The sequence below is a fragment of the Pinus tabuliformis genome, chromosome J, assembly GCF_031772625.1.
Source record: "Pinus tabuliformis cultivar Carrire ecotype Pingquan chromosome J, CPIR1, whole genome shotgun sequence".
Lineage (NCBI taxonomy): Eukaryota > Viridiplantae > Streptophyta > Pinopsida > Pinales > Pinaceae > Pinus > Pinus tabuliformis.
This window is the reverse complement of record NC_142295.1, coordinates 837,803,758-837,819,096: the sequence shown is the minus strand read 5'-3', so window position 1 is coordinate 837,819,096 and position 15,339 is coordinate 837,803,758. Positions and strand designations below refer to the sequence as shown.

General features: G+C 39.1%; 1 protein-coding gene across 1 annotated transcript in view; it reads right to left on the bottom strand.

Annotated features, from left to right (window-relative positions):
• The window catches only part of LOC149229315 (DEAD-box ATP-dependent RNA helicase 18-like), a 66,249-nt gene extending 54,840 nt beyond the window's left edge, over positions 1–11,409 (bottom strand). The window contains exon 1 of the mRNA XM_089378570.1: positions 11,386–11,409. Coding sequence (XP_089234696.1) covers positions 11,386–11,394 — 9 coding nt within the window. The 5' untranslated portion in view covers positions 11,395–11,409. The remainder of the gene's footprint in view (positions 1–11,385) is intronic.
• Between the last annotated feature and the right edge of the window lie 3,930 nt (positions 11,410–15,339).

The window sequence follows — 15,339 nt, the reverse complement described above, 5'->3', positions numbered from 1 at the left end:
TTGTATTATGCTTAACACAGTTAAGTTCAGCTAATTTTCGATGTTTTTCACTTGCTTCTCTCAGCAACTGAGTTGCAGTACGGATGCATTGTTTGCAGTGGCAATGCTAGCAGCATAGCAGATGCGGCGTTTGAGAGGGAGTTGTAGTACAAATGCGGCGGTGCCAGTGGCAGTGTCATGGACAGCAGTACAGTAGCAACAGCAGCACAGTGTTGGTGGCAGCAACAGTGCAAAAAGGAGGTGCTTCAGAAACAGAGCAGCATACAGGTGAGCATTGTTGCTAGAGCACTTTCTTCGCTAACAGGGAGTGTTATTTTTTGGTAGCATCAGAAGTTCTCTAGCCTTGAAAATTGGTGGAAAGGCTAGGGCACATGAGTTCTAAAGAACCTAGAAACCATTTGGTGAAATTCCACCTGAATTGTATTTTATTAAAATAATTAATATTTTTAATGGAATTCCTAAGTCTAAACTTAGGGAAATTAAAATATTAATGGGTATTAATCAAAATATGGGTGAGAATGATCTAGAAGGCGGATCAAGTCATGTTTTAATCTTAGTTGTTGATTAGAGATTTGATCTCGATCGTTGAAGACTCAACAGGAAAAGTATAAAATGGAGGCTTGGGGTTCATTTGGAAAAACACACACAAAGAGAATGAATTGATCAAGAATTTGATTCCTAGGGCAGGGTTTGCTAAGGATTTCGAATTAAGTGATCATTTGCATTAGAGGGGCAGTGAGAATATAGACCGAGAGGCGGAGAGAACCAGCAGAGAAGAAAAGTTGTCTGTCACGCAGAAGCCGGAACTGTCAGGAACAACCAGAACTGTCGGGAACAGCCAGAACTGCCGGAACAGTCGAGAAATTTGATGCCAAGGGCAGAAGCCGAAACTGTCGGAATAGCCGAAAAAGCTGATGTAGAGGGTAGAAGCCAGAACTGCCAGGAACAGCCAGAATTGCCGAAACAGCAAGGAACATTGACGGAGAGGGCAGAAGAGGTGACACAAAAATAGCCGAGGTTAGCCAGTATTGTGCTAGATCAGTGGAATTCTTCCGCATGAAGTGAGGTAAAACTCACTCAGATTTTCGCCAATATTTTCTCTGTAAAGGATTGCTAGATGAGCATCCTAGATTTGTATTCAGCTATTTCTCCTGCATAATAATAAAACCCTCAGAGGTGCTGCACCGTTTTCCCGCATTGGGATTTTCCAGGGACTATTGTGTCCAAAAACAAGCATGTCCTATGTATCTTGTTCTTTGCTCTGTTTTTTGTTTCATGAGATCAAATATTTAATTAGTGTAGTCTGCAGAAGTAATTTTCTTCAGTATCCAGAAGAATAACTTGATGAATGTAATTTAAAAATCAAGTAGGTGAAGTAGATTCAGATTTGTTGCAATAACGGTTCCTTCGAGTGTAGGAATTTTCATAGGTTCCCCAACTTGGCTAGACCTGGAAGGAGGTGAAAGAATATGATTTTTAGTGACCACCCTTGGTAGATCAGTGCCTTAATCTTTGGGAGAATGGAGCCTATAATGAATATGTTGAAAATAGTGTAACTAGGTTCAGACTTCATTATGTCAAATTTTGGAACTATGTATTTTTGTATCAAAGAATTATTTTTTTTGTGCTCTAATTGAGAGCCATAGGCAAGTCATGTAAGTGAAGACAGTCATGTATTATTGTTCATGTAAATGTAATGAATGTAAGTCCTTCTAGATCAGTAAATAAATACTCAAATGTGTACCCACAGTTTTACTCAAGAAACCGCTCAAAGGAAGGCTATGAAACCACGTCGGCTCAACTAATTGATCAAAGGTTATGTCGACCTAATCTAAGTTCACGTCGACCCAATGGATGAGAGGGCAAGCCTATATATAGGCTACGTGTGGCTCCTCCAAATAGCAATTCGATTCATGTCTCTCATGAAGAAGTGAAGTAACGTTAAGGTCAAAGAAAGAAGATAGCCGTAGCACATGAGGAAGTTTGTCCCCTCATGCAAGTTACCATCGAGCCTGCTCTTCGTCTCGGCATCCGGATCAGGGTTACATTATTGCATTTCATGATTGCGTGAAAGGTTTGAAGGGCAGTCTTGACCTCAAACGAAAGGAGAAGACTGTCGTTGGATAGTGCGAGGGTATCGTAGGGCTAGAAGAGCCCTAACTCCATCCACATATATGCATACGCTCTGAAATCTAGGGCTTCTCCCTTCGTTGTGGTGACAGTCAACCTTATTACCTTGTGGAAGCTTTGTAAACCAACTCTATTCATAACTGTGACAACTTATAAGACATCTACATGTGGAGCGAGGATAGATCGAGGCTAGGAGAGCCTATCCGAACTGTTTTGGTGCAAACTGTCATAATCATTCAACTGCAGAACTGAACAGTGTGATTGGGTACACATTCTGAGGTATTGTCATTTGATGTTGAAGGCATTTCAGAGTCAAGTTTGGGTCATGTAACTTCTCAATAAAGATTCTATAAGAAAGAGTTCAAGGGTTTTTCCTCTCAAGTTTTGGAGAGGTTTTTGCCCTGGCATGGTGCCAATATCTTGTGTACTTTATGCATGGTTGATTTTCTTGTTTTCATAGCTAGTTGATGATAACACTTCATGGTAATAATAATATTAATCAAATCTGAAGAAAAATAATATCTCAAGCAGTTATCAAAGTAAAGAGAAATAGATTAATTGTATTGCCCTTAATTTCTCAACATGGTATCAGAGGTTCATCAAAGGGCAGAAAGAAGATCAACTCCCTCATGTAGCAGTTGGCAAGTATTGGGCTATGGTTGATAAACCTCATCAATCAAAAGATCAAGCAAGCATGGGTTTATCTAATCTCCAAATCTGACAGATCTACAAAAGCTGATGGTTTATTCTCTGCACTCTCAGGCACATTCCAAGATGAAAACATCTGGGTAATAGACCGTGGAGCTTCAAGGCATATGACCGGTGAAAGTCCTCCTATTCTGTGGAGCTTGGTGACAACAAAAACTATCCAGTGAAAGGCATCGAATCTACCTCCATCAAGCTTGATGACGGAAGCAACATTCATCTCAACAACATCCTCTATGTTCTAGGTCTGTGCAAAAATCTTATTTCTATTTCATCTTCAAAAGAAAAGGGTGATAGAGTAGCTTTTATAATTTATAAATGGAAGGGTAGTTGTTTGGGCTAAAGATTCAAGTCTTGAAAAAGCTAGAACCATTGGTGTCCAAGAAGGCAGATTATACAGATTAGCCTCTCCTTCAAATCAAGCACTCATACATACTGAAATCAACCCATGTGAATTATGGCATAGGAGGTTGGGCCACTTACACTTCAAAATTCTTCCAACCCTGAACTCCATAGTGAATGGAATCCCAAATCTTAAGGAAGAACATGAAGGTATATGCAAGGACTGTGCATTGGGCAAGATTGCAAAGAAGCCATTTGGACCTAGCACATCCTGTGCTCAAGAAATACTTGATCTTATACACTCGGATGTCTATGGTCCTATGACCAAATATCTTGGAGGACATCTATACTATGTCACCTTTATAGATGAACACTCTAGGAAAACTTGGGTTTACCTTCTTAAATCCAAAGATGAAGTCTTTTCAAAATTTCAAGAGTTCAAAGCCGAAGTAGAAAATCTCAAAGAAATGAAAGTCAAGATTTTGAGATCTGACAATGGTGGAGAATACACTTCAAAAGAAATCACAGCCTTCTGCAAGGAGGCATGGATTAAGAGGAAGCTTAAAGTTCTGTATAATCTTGAGGAGAATCGGGTAGCTGAACGAAAGAACAGAACCATAGAAGAAAGTGTCAAAGCTATGATTCATGACCAAGATCTACCGAAATTCCTATGGGGTGAAGCAACAAAGACTGCTATGTATGTTCAGAATAGAAGTCCCCATAGGTCTCTGAATAATCGAACACCTGAGGAAGTCTTCACTGGGAAGAAGCCTACAGTGGATCATCTCTGAATATTTGGGTGTCCGGTATATATCCACATTCCCAAGGATAAAAGGAAGAAGCTAGATCCAACAAGCAAGAAGGGAATTTTTGTGGGATATAGTAATTCATCCAACGGTTACAAAATCTACATCAAAGAAGGACATCATATAGAGGTAAGACGAGATGTAATCTTTGATGAAAATATTGCATTCAAAAGGTCAAAAGACATTTCATCTGATTCTGATGAAGAAGATCTTCCTATATTCGAGGAAGAAGTCAACAAAGAAGAAGACAGTACTCATCAAGAAAATGAAGGTCCGAGTGAACCTGTCACTATCCCTAAAAAGAAGAGACCTAATTGGTTGACCTCCACACTTCAAGAAGCTGAAGGACATCAGGCAAGTGGAAAATTTAGAAAAAGCAAGAAACCCAAAAGGCACTCTGGATATGCAGCCGACATGTCAAAATTGATAGAAGATGAGTCATCCACGTTTGAAGAAGCTTCCAAGCATCCTAAGTGGAAGTCTGCCATGAATGAGGAATACCAATCGATAATGAAGAATGGGGTTTGGGAAGTTGTTCCTAGACTGGAAAACAAATCTATGGTAACTTTGAAATGCATTTACAAGATCAAGCATGCTGTGGATGGGAGCATAGACAAATACAAAGCCAGATTTGTGGCCAGGGGTTTCTCACAAGAAGAAGGAATTGACTATGAAGAAACCTTTATTCCTACAGCAAAATATACAACCATTCGTTCATTAATTTCTCTCGCTGCATCCATGAGATGGAAAGTTCATCACATGGGTGTAAAGACCGCATTTCTGAGTGGCACCATAGATGAAGAAGTCTATATTGAGCAACCTCTGGGATTTGAGGTCAAAGGTAAAGGAGACTATGTTTGCAGGTTGAAGAAGGCCCTATATGGCCTCAAATAAGGACCTAGAGCATGGTACGCCAGGATGGACACTTATCTACAAAGACTGGGCTTTACCAAAAGTTCGACTGATCCCAATCTCTACATCAAAGTGGTGAAGGATGAACCTGTCATCATCTTACTATATGTAGATGATCTTCTACTAACTGGTGTAGAAGAACATATTCAAGAATGCAAGAAAAAGTTAACGACAGAATTCGATATGAAGGATCTAGGGTCCATGCACCATTATCTGGGACTGGAAGTATGGCAAGAACCCAATGAGATTTATTTGGGTCAAGGAAGGTATGTAATTGAAATTCTCAAAAGGTTTGATATGATGGAGTGCAAGCCTATGATAACTCCTATGATCACGAACCTGAGACTATTAAGAAATTCTGAATCCAGTCTGGTGGATCCCACAAGGTACAGGCAATTAATTGGATCACTGATGTACCTAGTAAATACTCGGCCAAATACATGCTTTCCAGTGAATGTTCTCAGTCAGTTTTAGATGGAGCCTTGTCATGATCATTGGGTAGCAATCAAGCATATACTGAGATACTTGCGTGGAACCATACATTACTGCCTAAAATAGGAGAAAGGGAAAGATGTACTTCTGACAGGATTTACCACTGTTGATAATATCGGCGATATATCGGCGATATTCGGAAATATCGCGATATTTTCGGCAAAACGATATATCGCCGAGAAAATATCGCGATATTTTATGTTTTGAAAATATCGCGATATTTTATGTTTTGAAAATATCGGCAAATATCGGAAAATATCGGCAAAATATCGCGATATTTTGAAAATATCGGCTATATTTAAAAATTTGAAAAAATTATTTTTTATGCTTGCCGATATTTGCCGATATTTTGCCGATATTTTCGCCGATATTGCCGATAAGATATTTTCTGGACCCTCGCCGATATTTTGCCGATACCGATATTTTCAACACTGGGATTTACTGATTCCGATTGGGGAGGCAGCGAGAAGGATGGTAGAAGCACAACCGGAGGATGCTTCAGTCTAAGATCCTCGATGGTCTCTTGGATGAGCAGAAAGCAAGAGACAGTTGCCCTAAGCAGTGTTGAAGCCGAGTATGTAGTAGCATGTGACGTCAGTCGGGAAGCGGTTTGGTTAAGAAAATTGTTATCTGACTTATTTGCAGGACCTTTGGCCTCTACAACGATTCATTGTGATAATACCAATTGTATAAGATTGTCTGAGGACCCAGTGTTTCATGGGAAGACAAAGCACATAAACAAGTATCATTATATTCGGAAGCTGGTGCAGGATGGAGTGTTGAAGCTGGAATATGTTCCCACAAATGAGCAGACTGCTGACATATTAACGAAAGCACTTCCGAACAAGAAGCTTGTGTATTTTCGAGACAAGCTTGGTCTGGTTGATATGTCGTCCCTATTTGAGCAGGAAAGATAGACACTACATTTTTGTCTTCCGAGAACGAAGAAGAAATGGAGGATTGAGTTATCATTTGGCATCTGACACTCTTTGAGGATGAGGTAGAGCATCCAAGACAAAAGTGGGCAAGAGGACCGATATTCTTGAGGGCTGGGAACCCAAGATGAGAATAGTCCTAGTAGGGCATACTCGAAGAACACCCGGGTGGGTATGACCCTAAGAGAGACAATGACGAGCGTGTCTATAACTCATTGGTCTCGCCAACATTGTGCTCTGATCTATTCTTGAGAGATAGAGCAGTTAGTCAAGACCTCGCTATAAGGAAACAATGTTGGTTGAAATAATGTTATAACAGATGCATAACTAGTCCGACTCTTTGCTTATGAGAACTCTTGTATTGAGAATGTCCATGTACAATGTATGAATGAATACCTCCCTAGTTAAAAGGGAGTGTTGAAGTTCGGTCTTCATTATGTCAAATTTTGGAACTATGTATTTTTGTATCAAAGAATTATTTTTTTTGTGCTCTAATTGAGAGCCATAGACAAGTCATGTAAGTGAAGACAGTCATGTATTATTGTTCATGTAAATGTAATGAATGTAAGTCCTTCCAGATCATCAAAAAAATACTCAAATGTGTACCCACAATTTTACTCAAGAAACCGCTCAAAGAAAAGTTATGAAACCACGTCAGCTTAGCTAATTGATCAAAGGTTATGTTGGCCTAATCTAAGTTCACGCCGGCCCAATGGATGAGAGGGAAAGCCTATATATAGGCTACGTGTGGCTCCTCCAAATATCAATTCGATTCATGTCTCTCATGAAGAAGTGAAGTAACGTTAAGGTCGAAGAAAGAAGATAACCGCAGCACATGAGGAAGTTTGTCCCCTCATGCAAGTTACCATCGAGCCTGCTCTTCGTCTCGGCATCCGGATCAGGGTTAGGGTATTGCATTTCGTGATTGCGTGAAGGGTTTGAAGGGAAATCTTGACCTCAAACGAAAGGAGAAGACTGCGGTTGGATAGTGCGAGGGTATCATATGGCTAGAAGAGCCCTAACTCCATCCACGCATATGCATATACTCTGAAATCTAGGGCTTCTCCCTTCGCTATGGTGACAGTCAACCTTATTACCTTGTGAAAGCTTTGCAAATCAACTCTATTCATAACTGTGACAACTTATAAGACATCTACATGTGGAGCAAGGATAGATCGAGGCTAGGAGAGCCTATCCGAACTGTTTTGGTGCAGACTATCATAATCATTCAATTGCAGAACTGAAAAGTGTGATTGGGTACACATTCTGAGGTATTGTCATTTGATGTTGAAGGCATTTCGGAGTCAACTTTGGGTCATGTAACTTCTCAATAAAGATTCTATAAGAAAGAGTTCAAGGGTTTTTCCTCTCAAGTTTTGGAGAGGTTTTTGCCCTGGCATGGTGCCAATATCTTGTGTACTTGTGCATGGTTGATTTTCTTGTTTTGATAGCTGGTTGATGATAACACTTCATGGTAATAATAATATCAATCAAATCTGAAGAAAAATAATATCTCAAGCAGTTATCAAAGTAAAGAGAAATAGATTAATTGTATTGCCCTTAATTTCTCAACAGAATATGAGTAGGATTTCTTGGTTCCCAGTCAAGGAGACCTCAAGATCACTTCACTAGCCTTCTAGGTCAAGGAGAAGCAACCTTGCAGCTTTTATACTTCGATGTGCAAAGGAAATGGCTTATCAAGGTCAAATTCTTTGATAGAATTACCCCTAGGAGATTTCGCTCATATTACATGGCCCATACATTGAGAGATGCTATAATAGAGACAAATTCCACAATTTTAAGCAGTAAATGCATGCAGCAATTAGCCCTAGAACAACGAAAATCCCAGTCCAACATATATGACAAAAGTAAACAAGAATAACATCAAAAAGCATGTACTTACATGTAACAGAGTATATCCTGTTAGAAATACTAAGAGGGGGGTGAATCAGTATTTCCTATTAATTTTCACAATTGGTTAATTCTTAAAGACAATTCAAAGCATCATCATAAAACCATAAAACATATCAGATGAAGTGCAGTACACAACAAATTTGGCTTTAACAAGCATTGTATTGTGTAGTGTACAATGTACATATAATACTTTACCAGGAAGACCTGGAAGGAAGTGAAACACTCCCAAGAGTTTTCAAGTGATCTAGAAGGAAGCAAAGCTCCCTAATGGTTGGGCTCCCATACTAGGGATAATGGCCCAGTTACAATGAGTCAATTAACTGCTGCTACAAACACCTGCTGCTTCTGCTGCCACTATCACATCTACTTTAACTGTTGCCACTGTTACCTTTGCTTTGACTGCTGCCACACTAAAACTCTCCCCTGCTTCTATCTGCTTTACCTCTGTTGCTGCTGCAAGTCCATCTTTGTTGTTGTTGCACCTACTGTCCACTTCAACACTCTACACACTCTGCTTCTATTGCTACTGCCACACTCTCTACTTCAAGCCTTCAACTGTTGCCTCTCCTTCTGTTGCACCACTACTGTCACCTGCTGCCATCATCTACATAGTCTTTGCATAACAAACAGTTCACTGAAGTGACACTCTAATGCCATCTGCTGCTCATAGTCTACTCTGTTCTTCAAAGGTCAATATTTATCAGTGTGCAACAGGATTACTGCAAGTCATTGTCTTTAAATGATCAACGAGTCAATTTCATTTAGATGAGTCCATAGAATCTGTCGACCTATACAACTCTTTGAGAGTACAATAAGGAGTGTTGTATTGTTGATTGTCAATGAAATATCATCAGGCTTTTACTAGATCACATCTAGATTCAACAAGTTCACTTTATCAAACTAGATTAACTCAATCAATATGCTGTCAACAATTATGTTTCCAAATCAGACTTATTGCCATAACCAGATTACTGGTCAAGGTTATTGTCAAATCTGCATTTAAGTCACCGGGTTACAGTTATAGAGTTATTCACTTGTGTTTACGCTCAGCTTCTCATGTCATGACAACAGGCTACAAAATTTGAACTTCTCATGCTACAGCAAACAAAGGTCATCTTCAATTGTGCCTTTGAGTGTGACTGTGTATGGATAGTATCAAAATCCTTGTCTTGCAGACCTGAACAAAATTGTCAATACATCACACCCAGAATTCAGAACTCTTCACTCACCTGAGTACCAGTACTTCTTAAATTTTGTTGTAGGTTTTTGTGCCAAAAAGGAAAGCAGACCCTTGCTTGTCTTAAATACCACAAGGCTGAAGCCAAAACATAATATCCACAGAAGCTTTAGATCCGCAAGGGAGAAATATTTTCACAAGTATTTATGTGTGTCCACTGTAGGCAAAGCTTCTCCTTTTCGCTGGACAAAATTCATAGATAATTGAGCCACAGGGACGTAGGTTCTTTGATGTCCTTCATTGGTCCTTGAAACAATTATATTAAGAACTGCAAGCTGGAACTGATGAAGGCTGTCCACGGAGATATGATTAATTTAGGCTGCAAATTGATGCCTCTAAACCTCTTTCCTGGACGTAGAACAACACTCATATTCTTCGTTGGACTAAGATCCGCTTAGATGATGCCCTCTCTTAAAGATTTTCATAACATGCTCATCTCTAAAAAGGTTCTCAAACACCAGCCCAAATTCCAAAAATCACATATCCTTCAAGTGAATTCATTGTTTGAGAGCACAAAAGAAGCCTAACTACCGAGTGTTCAAACTTCAAACAAGAGACAGATGCCAGAGCAATTCTCAAGTAGAATAAAAGATGAGTCAATTGATGCTACAGATATAGACCATAGACATGTTATACATATTAACTACAGCAGAGATGTTTTGCAATAAATTATAAGAGACCTGCTCAGACTTTAGAAGCCCAAAAATGTATTATTTCAAACAAGGATCTTCACTCATAACCGCAGAGGGTACTCGATTATCATCCCTGCGATGAAAATATGCCCATACGAATCTTCCAAAACCAGAACCCCAAATGAAGCCTTCCGCTCAAACTGTCTCGGCTGCAGAGAACGCGTTTGACTCGGACTTCCTTCCACAGAGCAAAGATCATTGAACAACCCAAATGAAGCTTTCCGCTCAAACTGTATTGGGCCGAGAGAAAAACGTGTTTGACTCTGACTTCCTTCCACAAAGCAAAGATCATCGAACACATTTTTCCTTTTGGACACAATACAAAGGCTCCAAAATGCCTTTATTTATAATGATTCGTGAATGTAATTTTGGCGGACAATTTGGCTGGAGCCAAATTCATCATTTGAGGTTTTTTTTTAAAAAGAAAATTGTTTAGAAAGTGGACCCATTTTAATTCTCTTTTGGATAATCCAAAAAAAATAATATCGTTGGACCACTATGTTGCACGGGTTCCCGAACCCAGGGGTGGGGTTCTCGAACCCGTCCCGGGTTCCCGTCCCCACGTTCCGGGTGCTGGAATGGGTACCTCTGAGAAGAACCTGGTTCTTCTTGAAAGAACCCGAGACTTCGAAATCATAAACCGGGTTCTTTTGATACATCGGAAAGGATTGCAAAGTGTCGATGTAGATGTAATATTCCCAACTCAAATATACTCAATTTTCTCTTAAAATTTCTGAGTTTTTAATTGAGTTTCAATGAGTCTTAATTGAGGTATTTTATCAAATAGTTGAAGGACAACTGCTGTAGATGTTGGTTTTATATTTTCTCTCAAGTGACATGGACAGGGATCATTGCAACAATGGGAAAATGCTTCAAATAACTAGACAACTTATTTATAAACTCAGAATTAGACTTTCACTGCTGTTACAACTTAAAATGATGAAAATTTCTGAGCATAAACAACCATGCAATTAACTAGACACCAATAGATGTAGTGAAGGTCAAAACGGTGGAACCTGGTAGCATTACAGCAGTATATAAATGGAATATCAGCCTTTAAATAATAGATCTTCAGCCATTAAAATCAGTCTTCTACAGCAGAGATGGATCAGCAATAAACATAGCTTGTTCTCTGAAAAATCATTGTTTAACAAGGCAAAGTCTGATATTGTTTAAGAGAAAATTTCCCAAATTTTACAATGCCATTGCGAAGGACACACCTGGAACATGCTCCATCTGATAAGAACTTAAACTTGCTGATTGTCAGAGCTTCTGCAATTAACTTGATTTCTTGAGTAGGCAAGCTGCTACAGGATTTGGCAAAAATCTTGAAATCTGGACAGTGAATAAGGATACATAAATTGGGCTCTATTATCTCTTGAAAGAGGATATTTGATCAGCCTTTAACCTCTGAAATCAATACAGTTAAATCATAAATATTTTAGTTTTCTTGTTTAAAGTTGAAAAATATACAAATTCATATATATTATAATTTATAAAATATAATATTTATATTATATATATATATATATATATATATAAATTATAATATACCCCTGACGAACCCACGCACCATGTTTCAAAAAATGATGTACCCATCCTCGTCCCCGAACCCACGTTTCCGGGCAACATAGTTTGACCATAACCTTTTATAAAAAAATTATTAATTTTCTTCAATTTTTTATTTAATTCATTAGCTTGACCTCCTTAGAATCTTGAATATATCTTTTAATAAAGACTCCTTATGATAGGTGCTATAAGTTAAGCTGCCACATCTTCTACTGCTGGGGTTTTGACCAAGTTGCCACATCATTATCCATGGAGCCACATCTTTAATAATTTAATGCCACCACAACAACCCTATGGGGTTTTGGTCTCGAAGTTGGGTCACAAACTTTGACAAGACATATCTCACGAACTAGGAAGGTCCATGAGACACTCCACATACGGTCGGAATCAACATAACGAGGAGAATCTGATGGCAAGGGTCTCTAAGGCAAGCACACTGATTTGCTGCTCCAAAAATGCCAACAAAAGACGAGGTCTCTTCATCATCCAAGGAACTCAAACCCTAGGGCTAGGGTTTCGTTCCTACAACCTCTCATTTACCTGATACATGCACCTGCTCTTGCTTTGACATCAATGACCTGCTGCACACCTACACAATCATCCTGCAACTCCTCCACTTTGACATCAATGACAACCTGTTCAACAATCTCCCCTTTGTCATTCATGTCAACACACCAAGCATACAAGGTATGTTGCATCCTGCATCTCTCTCTCCCTAGACTCCTCCAAGTTTCTCTCCCCCTTTGACATCAATGGCAAAGGGTGACTGACACATCAAATGATATGATTCCTCATGACAACATGCTCTCTGCATCATCTCTGCAAGCTCGCCCTAATAATATGCTTCATCTTGTGGAACTGTAATGTTTTAATTATTCTTCTCCCCTTGAACCTATTATGAGTTTGACATATCTGTCTTGCTATTCTATCCATGTTAGATGCCCTTCAATTGTAAACTTGTGCTACATACCTCTGCATAAACTACCCTCGTCAACATGCTTTCCTACTGCATCAAATCTTGTGTTGATGTTCCCTTTGAACAATATGCTTCTACAAACTCCCTCTATCTTTATGCATCTATCAATCATGTGAGAGATCATGGGAGTACCTGCTTTCTCTGCCAAACTCTGGTGGTCTTGTCTTCCTGCCCAGTGAAGACCTACCTTCATGATTTTGTGGGGTCCACGTCAAACCGCTTCTACAATCTCGTGCAAAATGGCCAAAGTTGTGACATAGATAACATTCAACATCCCTTCCTTCCTGCATCAGGGTCTGCTTCAATCCACTTTTGCAATTTTGTGCAAACTGGCCAATATTATGGCACAAATAACACTCTACATTTGATCTCAATAATGGAGTAAAAAAGTTGAAGTTCTCACTGTTATAGGTGTCTAGGATTCTGTCCCGTCTTCCAGAAAATCTCCTCCAAGTTTTTTGATAAAACCCTTTGTCAATGCTCCTACTATGTCCCCTGCAATCTCGAGCTCTATGTCCATAGTTAGAACATGTGTAACAGTAACCATGAAATTCCTCTGCATACCTAGGTGTAAGGGGTGAAGATCTACTGAAGTTGTCTCGTCCCTGAAAATGCTTTTGTTGCTTTTCACACCTGAATGCTCTATCTTGAGTTGGTGTCATGAATGCATCATCTTGATTTGATGCATTGGTCTTCCAGCTCTCTTTGTTAATTGATTTGTATAGGACCTTGACTTTGGGCTTCTTTTCATTCTTGGGATAGGACTTCTTGACAAGTGGTTGTTCTTCATTTTTGGGATAGGACTTCCTTACAAAAGACTTCTTCTCTTCTTGTGGTTGTCATTCATTATTTGGGTGAAGCTTCTCTTCATGTGGTTGTTCTTCATCATTCGGATGAGGGTTCTTTTCTTGTGGTTCTTCTTCATATTCTTTGACTTACGGTTGCTCTTCATCATTGGAATGTGAGGTCTCCCCAATATATCCAAGACCTGTCTTGATGAATGGAGATCTCTGGCAATTGATAATGTTTTCCAACACTTGTGAACTTCTAAGTTTCTGTTTCAGTTTGTTTAAACTTTACTTCAGCTCTCAAGGCAATGATTTCCTGCTCATGGTTTATGTAGTCTTCTTCCTTTTGCTTTATCTGACCTTTTAAGACATCCTCGACCCTTTTGGCTTCTTCAAGTTCCCTCTTCAAAGAGGTGATCTGCTTTTCTTTATTCTGCTTGTTCCATTTGTTTGACTTTTCTTTTTCCTTTTCCTTGAGCTGGTTTGTCAAGGTTCTTTCCCTATCGTTTGCCTCTAGTAGTTTGTCTTTGAGATCCTCAACTTCCTTCTTAGCTTCATCAAGTTCCTTATCCTTTCTGGACGATTGCATCTCATTGATTTGAGCTCTAAGCCGGATATTGTCAGCATAAGTAAAATTCTCACTATCATCAATCTTCTTCTTTTCATCCTTCAGTTTTTCATGCTCATTGTGAATTATATCATACATGTATCTGGACCTCTCCCAGTCGTGTTAGAATTCAAATCTTCTCTGAGTGTTTTGACATCTTCAGAATCATGAGCCATCTTGTCAAAAATAATGTATCCTATGGATCTACCTTAAAGCTGTTAGGCTTCCACTGAAAGATCTGCTCTGGTACCAATTGTTAGAAACACTGAGGGGGGTGAACCAATGTTTCCTATTATTTTTCACAATTGGTTAATTCTTAAAGACAATTCCAAGCATCATCATAAAACCATAAAACATATCACATGAAGTGCAGTACACAAGGAATTTGGCTTTAACAATTGTTGTATTATGTAGTGTACAATGTACATATAATACTTTACCAGGAAGACCTGGAAGGAAGTGAAACACTCCCAAGAGTTTTCAAGTGATCTAGAAGGAAGCAAAGATCCCTGATGGTTGGGTTCCCATACTAGGGATAATGGCCCAGTTACAATGAGTCAATTAACTGCTGCTACAAACACCTGCTGCTTCTGCTGCCATTATCACATCTACTTTAATTGTTGCCACTGTTACCTCTGCTTTGACTGCTGCCACACTAAAACTGTCCACTGATTCTATATGCTTTATGTCTGTTGTTGCTCCAAGTCCATCTTTGTTGTTGTTGCACCTACTGTCCACTTCAACACTCTCCACACTCTACTTCTGTTGCTACTGCCACACTCTCTACTTCAAGCCTTCAACTACTTCCTTTCCTTCTGTTGCACCACTACTGTCACATGCTGCCATCATCTACATAGTCTTTGCATAACAAACAGTTCATTGAAGTGACACTCTAATGCCATCTTCTGCTCATAGTCTACTCTGTTCTTCAAAGGTCAATATTTATCAGTGTGCAACAGGATTACTGCAAGTCACTGTCTTTAAATGATCAACGAGTCAATTTCATTTTAGATGAGTCCATAGAATCTGTCAACCCATACAACTCTTTGAGAGTACAATAAGGAGTGTTGTATTGCTGATTGTCAATGAAATATCATCAGGCTTTTACTGGATCATATCTAGATTCAACAAGTTCACTTTATCAAACTAGATTAACTCAATCAATATGTTGTCAACAATTCTGTTTCCAAATCAGACTTATTGCCATAACCAGATTACTGCAGAGATGCAATTA